The sequence below is a fragment of the Equus caballus genome, chromosome 3 (genome assembly GCF_041296265.1).
Source record: "Equus caballus isolate H_3958 breed thoroughbred chromosome 3, TB-T2T, whole genome shotgun sequence".
Taxonomy (NCBI): domain Eukaryota; kingdom Metazoa; phylum Chordata; class Mammalia; order Perissodactyla; family Equidae; genus Equus; species Equus caballus.
The window spans coordinates 32,778,298-32,789,492 of NC_091686.1; the positions used below are offsets into that span (position 1 = coordinate 32,778,298).

At 51.3% G+C, this 11,195-nt stretch overlaps 1 protein-coding gene across 1 annotated transcript; it reads left to right on the forward strand.

Moving 5' to 3' along the window:
• The first annotated feature begins 14 nt into the window (after window positions 1-14).
• COX4I1 (cytochrome c oxidase subunit 4I1) lies at window positions 15-7,682 on the forward strand. The gene is made up of 5 exons (XM_023637444.2): window positions 15-188; window positions 1,330-1,403; window positions 5,578-5,745; window positions 6,370-6,501; window positions 7,425-7,682. Exons 2-5 carry the CDS (start codon window positions 1,331-1,333, stop codon window positions 7,559-7,561), a joined length of 510 nt encoding a protein of 169 aa, XP_023493212.1. The 5' UTR covers window positions 15-188; window position 1,330; the 3' UTR covers window positions 7,562-7,682.
• Window positions 7,683-11,195: the final 3,513 nt, after the last annotated feature.

Here is an 11,195-nt window from a genome sequence, read left to right on the forward strand (position 1 = left end):
GCCTTTTACGACGTTCGCGACGCTCCCTCACTTCCGCTCGGTGACCTCCGGCGCGGCCGGGCGCGGGGTGGAGTCCGCCTGAATCCCGTGGTGCTCCGCGGTGGGCCTCGCTCTCTTCCGGTCGCGGGCAGCCGGGGCGTAGAGGGCGGTCGCGGCGGGAGAGGTGGGCAGCGGTGGTGCGGCGGCAGGTGAGGCAGGCTGCGGACGGTCAGCGCCGCGAGGCCGGGGAGGGTCGGGGGCCGGGAGCCATCGGGTCTGCGTGCCCGCAGCCCTGCGACCCGGAGCCAGCGGGAAGCGGCAGTTGGGCCTCGGCGCCCGGTGACATTGGGGCCGGCCCCCGGGGGCTCGGGGCTCGGGGACCGCCGTGTCGCGGCCCATGTGCCGCCCAGAAGCCCCTGGCCCGGTTCTTTCTGCTGTGCCGCGGCCGCAGGCTGGCCTCGGGCTGTGACCTTGGAGCGCCCGCTGGCCGAGGGCGCGGGCCCGCGGGGCAGGTCACCCCTGGGCGCGGCGTGTGCGCCACCGGCCTTGGGTAACTGGCTCCCGGGGTAACGGGCTCCCGGAGGGGCGCTCGGCGTCAGACCCCGCAGGGCCGGGCCGGGCTGGGCCGGGGAGTTGAGAAGCGAGAGGGCCGGGTACCGCATTGACGTCATGCTTCTGTTGCTTCTGCCTCTAGTCGGGGATGTTTTGCGAATGCGTTCGGGGTCCTGTTCATCATCAGCAGTGCCAGGGAGGATCCAGTTTTAAAGGAAGGGTAGGGAGGTCTGAGCAGGAAGGGCCCCGGTGAGAATAGGTCATCCAGGTCGTCCGTTTCCGCAGGGATTGGAAGTGGACCAGGGCCGTATTTGCAGGCTTTCTGCCTGATTTCCCCTTCCTATCCTATGCGCATATTAGCTTCATAACTGGGTACTCAGTTGAATGCGGTGCATGCCGCAGTCCCTGTGAGCTGTTAACCTTTCCCCTCCAAACAGTGGGGCTCATCATCACAGCACAGTGCTTTACCGTTTCTAGTTTTTTCAGAGTCTGTTTACTAAAATTTTTTCTACTTGTTTTTTAAGAAAGCCTATTTTCTGCTAATTGCCTGGAGTGTATACATCGTGGCACTTGGTTTATAAGGAAGCTCTGTAAAAACGTGCTGAGTGCTAAGAAAAACCTCATCGTAGGTGGTTTTGTGAGTTCAGAGTCAGTAATGAAGAACGGATCATTTATGTTGGGGAGTAGACAACAAAAGAATTGCATTGACTTCCAGAATGCACTGGGGCAAAAAGAAGAATCATGCCCAGTAGGTGTTTGCTCTCATTCATGGAGAAGGTGTACGTTTTTATCTTTCAGAATGTTGGCTACCAGAGTATTTAGCCTAATTGGCAAGCGAGCAATTTCCACCTCGGTGTGTGTACGAGCACACGGTAAGTGTAACTTTTCTTTAAGGCTGAGCTAATTTTGTTTTGCTGCTTCTGTGTGTGAGGCCCTGTGCTGGAGTTTCAAACCAGATGGCTAAGATGCTGATTCTGCTGTTAGGGCTGTGAGGGGAGGTATAGGTGTTTTAACACGGCATAGTTCTAGATTTAAGCATATTTATGAGTCATTGAATATGAGTCTAGATCTTTGCTTGTACTGACATTTTCCCCCTTTTCCTTCCCTTCCCATTTTTTTAGGTTCAAGTTCTACCCCTTTCAAGAGCTCTTCTACACCATTACCTGCCTTTAAAGATCTCCCCTCCCTCTAAAAAAAACCTCCCAGTCACTTACCTTCAATACCGTTTCCATTACTGGGGCAATTGGAGGGAAGGAGCTTGGACTTCCGAGCCTGAGCTGGGTTCAATCGCATTTCTGTCTTGGACTAGCTACTTAAGTGTAAGAATCTGTTTTCTCACCTGAAATATATGTAAAGAACTTAGTTCACTATGGCAAGTTTAGTTTTGCATTTATCAAACATCATCTTGGTACCAGACGCTGTTAGGCATTGAGGATAAAAAGAGTATAAGGTGTGGAGTCTTTCTACAAGGATGTTTGCAGTCTAGAGAGGGACCGATACATGAAGACAGTGTGTCAGTAAGAGAAGGCTCCTGAGGAGAAGCATTGAGCCTGGCCTGGGGTTCAGGGGGGCTTCTGGAGGACAGACTTTGCTATACTGAAGGACTTACAGGCTGAACCTCCCATTTGCGAGGGGAACGGCACTGCAGAGGGAGGGAAAGCAAGAGGACACAACAGGAATCAGCATGGCGAGTCGTTCCTGAGGGATCGAGTGCGAGGCTTGATGGCGATGAAGATGGAGACCGAGGTTTATGTATCTAGGGGCTCAGTAACCAGGAACTAGGGTTACCTGCACTGCTTGATGTGTGAATTTCCCTTGAAATTGTGTCTTTTGATTGGCGATACTGTTGTCTTACATTTCTTTGTATTCGTTCTGTTGCCCAGGACAACACCATGGACACAGACTCTAAAACAGATCATTCTAGTTAGAGTATTGTTGAAATATCTGTTAGTTTAAGTGAGTAAGCGATAAAGATTTGTTGTTTAGTTAAAACATATGTGAAGAAACCTTCCTTCATTAAAAGCCTAGGCTTTGCTGGTTTATTTTCTTAGCTTTTTATTTACTTTGTTTGAGGTATAATTTACAGAAAGTAAAACTTATCTTTTCTGGGTGTAGTGTTCTGTGGATTTTGGTAAGCTCTCACAGTGTGTAACAACGACCCCAGTCACGACATAGTAATCTCCATCACCCCCGAAAGTTCCTTCTTGTCCCTCTCGTCATTCTGATCTTTCTGAGAAGCCAGCTTCTGTCTCTTTGTAGTGGCTGTGACTTATTGTTAGGTATTGTTTTGGCTGAGAATTAAGATCAAGTCAGTCCTTTCTTGAAACCTAGTGGCTTCTCCTGCCTAGAGTAAGGTCTGCATCTGGCCTTTCTGATGTCCTCACATCATACTCAGAAAAGCCAACAACCACCCACACCAGCCCCCGGCGCGCGCACTTCCCAGCCCCCGGGGTATGTTGTTCCTCAGATGCGTAGGGCTGCTGTCTCCTGCTTCAGAGCTCCGGAGTTGTGGCTGGCTGCTGCTTTCTGGTCATCGCCCTCAGTGCAAACATTACTTAGAACAGCCTTTCCTGACCACCTGTCCTAAAGATGCCCCCTGCCCTGCATCATCCCACTTCATTTTTCCTTAGAGCGCTGACGTACCGTGGGTTTGCACATATGTTTGAGTCTTGTCTGTCTGCCTCTAGAATACAAGCTTTTTGAGGCCACGGGCCTTGCCCATCTTATTCAGCGCTGTCTCCAGCACACAGTTGGCAGATGGAGAGAACTGTCGTCCACTAGACAAGTCTGATGGAGTGCTGTTGGTGGCCACTGTTGTCGGTTTGGATATTTGTGCAGTGACACATCTGATTGAGGGGAAGCTCAGATTCACCAGATTTCCTCAGCAGAGGCTCAGCCAGAAATCCGTCCAGGTTGTGGAGAGAAATGACAAAACATTCACTAGGATGCAAAGTCTTTGCTTCTCTCTGTTTTTAAAAGGAATGTTTGGTATTTGCCAAGGGTCCAGGCCCAAAGTACTGAGCAACCCCTGGCAGCCCTGAAACCATGAATTGGCCATTCTTGTTCTAGAAAATGCAGTTTTGTGCTCCAAAGTTGTAAACCTTTACCTCTTCATAACAGCTTTATTGACAGGTAATTCACATGACATACCTTCACCCATTTAAAGTGTACATTTCAATGGTTTTTTAGTATATTCACTGAGTTGTGCCGTTATCACCACAATCAACTTTAGAACATTGTCATCATTCCAATTTACATCTATTTTTAATAATTCATGTGTAAACTGAGTGCTGGTATACACCGTTCTTTTTAGTCCACTCATCATTTTAATCTGAAAATTTTAAAATATGGAAGTAATTCTAGCCACTTTCCCCTCAAATCCTTTTGGGATAAGGGTCATGTATAAATAAATAAGGGTGCTAGTCATTGGCGTGGCAAAGATAAGCATCTAGAGAAGTTATACTACTTTCCTTAAGGCTTGATGTTTTCTGTCACTATTGTTAATATGATTTGGGAGATTTTAATCCTCGGGACTAAACTAGTGGAGGTGAAGCTTTTCTGCAGGTGGCCTGTGTTCACCAGTTTGGAACACAAAGACTTGCAGACGTAGGACAGAGTTGAACAAACAGCTTTTAGCAGTGGGAAAACCCAAAATAAAAATTAAGATATTCTCTTCTGCTGTCTGAACTTTTTTCCTCTTTACTTGAGTAATACATGAGTACATGCTCATTTTAAGGCACTAAAATTTCTATCTCTGAGCAGAAATGCCCATTTTGTCCTTCGGCTTCCCACTGATAGCATCGTGTGTTTACTTTGCCGGGAGTTTTGTGTGTGAGTTACATATACGTGTGAGTAAGTAGACATGATTTATGTTTTTAAACAGAAAAACCAGAAACCCTGATATTGTTCCTGCCTTGTCGAGTCCACGGTTGTCCTTCCGTTTTGAGCCTGTGGCTCTGCCTCTTCTTTACTGTTGTGACTTGCCTCCTGCGTCTGCCACACACATTCCTCCTCATGCCCTTCCTCTGCTCTCCTTTTGCCTTTTCTCCAGAGCGCTCATTTCCTAGCATGCTCTGTAATCTGTGCGTCTGGATGTCTGTTGTTTGTTTCCCACTCCTGCGTGCGAGCACTAGTGGGCAGGAGTCTGCTTGTGTCCCTGCTGATCCCAGGTGTCTGGAGCGCGCTCAGCATGTACTGGGCTCTCGGGAAACCCTTGTTGAACAGATGAGCGCCCGCTCCGTGATGCACCTTTCTCAGGAGCTGGCTCAGTCTCTGAGGCCGCCCTCTCTTGGACATAGGTGGTCTGGGTTTTTGCTGTAGTAAACAGTGCCGCAGTAACCATCTTTCTGAACTTAGAACACTTTTTTCTTTTTTGTTTTTAAAAGATTTTATTTTTTTCCTTTTTCTCCCCAGAGCCCCCCAGTACATAGTTGTATATTCTTAGTTGTGGATCCCTCTAGTTGTGGCATGAGGGACGCTGCCTCAGTTTGATGAGCAGAGCCATGTCCCTGCCCAGGATTAGAACTGATAAAACCCTGGGCTGCCTGCAGCGGAGCGCACGAACTTAACCACTTGGCCACGGGGCCAGCCCCTGGAACACTTTTTTCTTTTGCAAGTGTTATATTGTTTTTCTTCTTCCTCACTAGTTCGAGTCCCTCGCAGAAGGGCCTTGTTTAGTCTAGTCCCCAGGCCGGGGCAGGGAACGCTGAGAGGCCTCGGGTGGCCTCTGCGTGAGTACTGTCGGTTGTGGGAAGTGCTACCTCTGTCAGCTGTTGGCCCCGGCAGGTTTTTGTTTTGCTCTGAAGAGGAGTGCTGCTGTTAGCCATCTACCCCTCATCCTCATCCTGCCGTCTGGGCCATGCAGGACAAGCCTGCTCCCTGTTCACACGACCATCCTTCCGCTGGTTGGAACAGTGGCCGCAGCCCCTTGCGACGACTGAGGTTTTCAGGGTGTACATACCTGTACTTATTTCGGTTTTTAGAAGTACCAGCTTGTTTGTAATGGAGCTTCTGTGAACTTGCAAATGTTTGTCCACTGTGTTTTAGGAAGCGTTGTGAAGAGTGAGGACTTTGCTCTCCCGAGTTACGTCGACCGGCGGGACTACCCCTTGCCCGATGTGGCCCACGTTAAGAGCCTTTCCGCCAGCCAGAAGGCCTTGAAAGAGAAGGAGAAGGCCCCCTGGAGCAGCCTCTCCATTGAGGAGAAAGTTGAACGTGGGTATCGTGGGGAAGCAGGCCCACAGTGAGGGAGTTTCTGCTGTAGCTCGGGAGTGCTGCCAGAGACCAGCACGCTTGGGAGGGTCTGTGTGTTGTGTTTCTGTATCTGCCAGCTGACTGGACCTCTGCCCGGGCCCCTTTGTCTCTGCTTCTGGGGCTGCAGCCCCCGGGGAGGAGCGTGGACGTGGACGCAGAGCAGCCGTGTGTGGGTCAGGAGAGTGCGGAGTGTGTGGGTGCAGCTTCTCAGTGCCTGCTGGGTAGGACGGGTTTACTGTGGATTATTCACGGAAGAGCAGCAAACACTGTCAGGTAGGAGAGGGTATGCAAGCAAGGAGATTAAGTGAGACCCACACCGTAATCTCAAGAAGAAGAGATTTCACTGGGTTTTTGCACCCAAAGCAAACTCCATGCATTTTCTTCCCTCCCTCACCCCTTACATGCATGTGTGAGAGAGCACGTGCACGAGCCTGTCACGGCCGTAGGCCTGCGTCGTATGCCTCACTCCATGTTTTATCCCTTAGCTGTGTTGTTGTGGGACAAAGGGTGGAGTGCTGTGGAGGAGGGAGCTTTTTGTCCCCATAGGTCTTTCTGCCTGCAAACGACTGTCCTTTCTGTTCTTAGTATATCGCATTAAGTTCAACGAGAGCTTTGCTGAAATGAATAGGGGCACGAACGAGTGGAAGACAGTTGTGGGCGCTGCCATGTTCTTCATCGGCTTCACTGCTCTCCTTCTGATCTGGGAGAAGCACTATGGTAAGTAGAGAGGAGAGGGGACTGCGGCCTGCAGTGGGTCTCAGGTCTCAGTCGCACCAGAGCTGGATGGAGCCAGCGCAGCTCCATCTCTCAGTGGCTGGGAGTGGGCTGCAGGGTGGTCCTCACACAAGATGGGCACCTCCCTCCTGGGCTCCATCCCAGGACTGTTTCCCAGGTTTGGGAAACTGGCTCGCATTAGCCGAGTGGCGTGAGCCGGAATCTGATTTACTCACAGTGCGCTGTGCTTGGTGGGGAACGACTTCCCTGCTTTGTACAGCACCCTGCGTTTCCAGTGGTGGTTTGTCTGGTCACTAGTCTTTTATCAAGAGATAGTATAGTGAAGGTTAGGTCAAGGAAAAGGGAACTCTGACTTGTCAGAGGGCTGTTTGAACTGTATGGGGACTGCATCTCGATAACCAGGATTCTGGGTCTCCAGACCCAGCAGTTTTCTGCTTTCACAGTGTTAGCGTTGTCTGCTCATTCTAGCATGGCCTCTCCTGGGTTCTTCCTGTCCAGGCAGAGTAGGTATTTTCCCATTCTGGGTAGGTGTCATCCTGTCCTGTGGATTGATTGTGGACACGGGTTAGTAATGTCTGCCTATTAGATTTTTTCCCAAGTCACCTTTGGCTCTGTCTGTCTTCTACACTGGCCTCTAGACCTCATTATTTACATCCTATAGAGAAGGCCTTCTGCTTTTAGCTCTGGTATTATACTGCTAATCATGAACAAAGGAGTAATTTGTAAATGTCAAGGTTGTCTGCCCAGAATTCAAAACCAGTGTGTGTGTGGGTGTTGGTGTTGAGTGGCAGGTGGCTACGCTGACCTGGTTGCCAGTGTGTTGGGGACGACCTGCCCCACGTAACACATTGGCTTAGCAACGACTTGTCGAGATAGTGGCCTCACGAAACTGTTTTGGACTGTAGTGTACGGCCCCGTCCCACACACCTTTGAAGAGGAGTGGGTGGCCAAGCAGACCAAGAGGATGCTTGACATGAAGGTCAGCCCGATCCAGGGCTTCTCTGCCAAGTGGGACTACGACAAGAACGAGTGGAAGAAATAAGCACCTGCCATTCCATATCTGAACCTCACCTTGCTCCGTCACCTCCATGCAGCTCAGCATATATTTACTGGAAACCGTCACGTCGTGTACCAGTGCTAATAAATGAGCAGTTTACGTGAAATCCTTTGTGGCTGATTCTTTGATAACTAAATGGAGGTGTCTGTTATTTGAAATACAGTAGGTTTCTCCCAAGCATTTGAAGTAAACATGTTTTAGGCACAAATGAAATGGCAAAAATAAATTGTATAAGAGTACATGATATAAAAACTGAGAATACAGAGTCTTATCATGTACAATGTTTTAGGGTTTTGATGAGACTTTTATGAGAGTAAAATCCCATTATGTTAGCCAGACCAACAAATGTCACCATGGCCACTTCCTGCTGGGACTGACCCTCCCCCCCTTGAAATGGTCAGTGTTGGTTGGAGTCGGGACTGTGGGCCTGGGAGGGGCAGCCTGGGTCCTCTGCTCCCGACTGAGGCCTGAGTGACGGGCTCGCTTCCCTGGGTCTGCTTCGGGCCAGCTGGGTTCCCTGGCGACTAGCCTTTCCAGCTAAGCAGCAGCCACGAAGCCAGGTGGTGGTTTAAGGGGCAGCATTCTGGCCCCTGGCAGGCTCCCTGGGGGCTCTCATCCCGCGGTCCTGTTCTTCCCCACCCTGCTCTACACATGGGCTCCCTCCCTGATCCCTGAGGTGCTGCGTGGAGGAGTAGGACAAGTCCCGGAGTCCAGCCCGGGAGGTGAGGGCCACAGAGATGGCCGTGCAAAGGGCTCTCCTGGTGGCCTTGGTGCAGGGATGATGCGGGGGCAGGAGGTGGCCTGGAGAAGCACAGCTGTACTTCCCGGGGCTTGACCAGAGCAGTGTCACAGGAAGAGGGCCTTAAGTAGTTGGAAGGCTTGAACTAACTAATTTAAATTAACAGGTTAATTATAGCCCCTTATGGTGGTGTTTTCCCGCTGCTTTAGAAATGTCCTTGATGCCTTGTTCTCAAGGGCCAGCTGACTTCCCTGGGAGGCCCTCCCTGCCTTGTGGGAGAGAGGAAATGCTAGTGCTGCGGGCCAGGGGAGTCTGGCTGTGAACCAGTGTGGCCTCTGGGTGGCTTCAGCTGCAAAACTTGGGCCTCCTGCTGGGTGATGCCGTTTTCAGCTGCTTCCCAGGATGGGCTCTTGTGCAGGGGCTGAGGTGCCTGACCTGGCCCAAGGTCACCCCTGGCCCATCACCTGGCTCTTCTGACCCTTAAATGACCTTTGCTGGAGGACCTGCCCTGAGCCAGGCACTCCGAAGCCACTGTCTCCTCCTTGGAATGACCCGAGAGGAAGGGGCCCTCACCCGGGTTAGATGACAGGACTGAACTGGGCTAGAGCAGAAGGTGCTGCCTGAGTGGGAGCGAGCTGGTGGGGGAGACAGTGTCTGAAGGTGCTTTTGGCTCTCAAACTGCTTCTATCCTGGAATAGCTCCAGATGGAGTCTGTCTGAGCCTGGGACTCTCCGTGAAGCAGTCAGGTTCTCCCTGGCCTCCCGCTTCCCACGTGGTAACCTGTGCTCCGACTTGCTAAGAGGATTACCACTTGTATGTCAGTGTCAAATTCCAAGATGGGACTATCGAGTCCTCTTCTGTTCTCTTTGTCCTTGTGGATTTAGGCCTTAAGAAATTCCCTGGGGCTGGCCTGGTGGCACAAAAGTTAAGTTCTTGTGCTCTACTTCGTCAGCCCAGGGTTCGCCAGTCTGGATCCCAGGCACGGACCTAGCACCACTTGTCAAGCCATGCTGTGGCAGGTGTCCCACATGTAAAGTAGAGGAAGATGGGCATGGATGTTAGCTCAGGGCCAGTCTTCCTCAGCAAAAAGAGGAGGATTGGCAGCAGATATTAGCTCAGGGCTAATCTTCCTCAAAAAAAAAAAAAAGTGCTGGCCCCGTGGCCGAGTGGTTAAGTTCGCATGCTCCACTGCAGGCAGCCCAGTGTTTCGTTGGTTCGAATCCTGGGCGTGGACATTTGCTCATCAAACCACGCTGAGGCGGCATCCCACATGCCACAACTAGAAGGACCCGCAACGAATAATATACAACTATGTACTGGGGGCTTTGGGGAGAAAAAGGAAAAAAATAAAAGCTTTAAAAAAAAAAATTCCCTTTATTGCCATTTTAGTGGGAATTTGAGAGGGAGTAGCGTTAATGCTGGATTCAACCCAGCCTCTTAAGCGGAGGTTTACTTGACCATCTGTTGATTGTCGGAACCCTCACCCTCACAAGGCTCATGGGAACACCAAGGGCGAGTCAAACAATGTAGGAAAGAATGAGAAGGTTCAGCAGTGCTCCTGGGGGCGGCGGGGCTGATGGAGATGGTGTTTGGGTAGGGCTGGGAACAGTTTGAGTTTGGTTGGGTTAGGCCTCACGGGGGAGGTAACGTGTGAACCGAGACCTGAAGAACGAGAAGGAGCCACTCATGCCAGAACTTGAGTGAGTGGCGGCGGGGGTGGCCGGTGGAGACAGTTCCAAACTGGAGGTTCGGCAAACCAAGGCCGTGAGGAGGATGGAGCTGGCCGGGTTCAGGAACAGACGACCAGTGGGGCTGGAAGTGAGGGAGAGGAAGGAAGTGGGGCACTAAGGAGGCGGTTGGAGCAGCCCCCAGCTTGGCTCCGTGGAGGCCTGTGGGGGATTCAGGAGTGGGCCTCGCGGGGGGCTTCCTCAGCGGGGGGGCATGAGATCACTTGCAGAGCCCCTGTCTGGCTGCTCCTCATGCCTGAGGCTTGGAGAACTCGTCGCCATCTAAAATGTGCTTCGTCCCTTGTTACTATTGCTATTTTTGCCTCTTACTTGCTCTCAGTGCTCACCTTTCCACCCTGTAGAATTTAAAAATCATTCCCTACAAAGGGACAGACAGCAGCAGACTTAACCAAAGGCGACCCTAGAAGCCAGCGGCAGTGGAACAATGTTTCCTCTAGAATGATAGAATCAGCTAAACTGTTAACCAAGAGCAGGGGAAAACGTAGTTACAGGCGAAGATTAAGAGCATTTATTACCGACAGGTCTTTGCTGAGAGAAGTCCTGAAGGACACAGTCCAGGGAGATGAGACTTGAACTCAGAAGGAAGGAGTGAGATCTAAGTAGGAGGCGTGAGCACAGGAATCGGACACGCACGAGGAAGGCAAACCCACTGGACGCTGGTGGAATACTGGCCAAATGATGATGACCCGAGGGCCGAGGGGTGAAGGCAGGGGGCGGGGCCTCTGGGAGGATGAAGGCTGAGAGGGGACACTTCTTGAGTTTCTGTGAATCCCCACATAAAAACAGGGTAACTAGATAGCAAACCAAAAGCCCTGTTGACAATATCTCTCAGAAAATTAGGTGAGATATTCCTAAGACCCTCCACCCCCCACCATGATGCCCAAAGTACAAACGGGCAGAGACAAATCATTGGGGCCACAAGCCCTGCACAGGGTCTGCTTTGGTGCCAGAGGAAGCAGAAGGAGCAGACGGAGGCAGGGGGCAGCTGAGGGACCTGAGAACTGAGACTCCCTGGTAGCCCAGCTTCTCACTGGGATGGCAGCGGTGTGGGACTATCTGATGGGGTCCGGAGGGGTTGCCCAATCTAACAGCAGGCAGATGCTGGGGGCCCTGGGCAGGCCCAAAGGGGCTG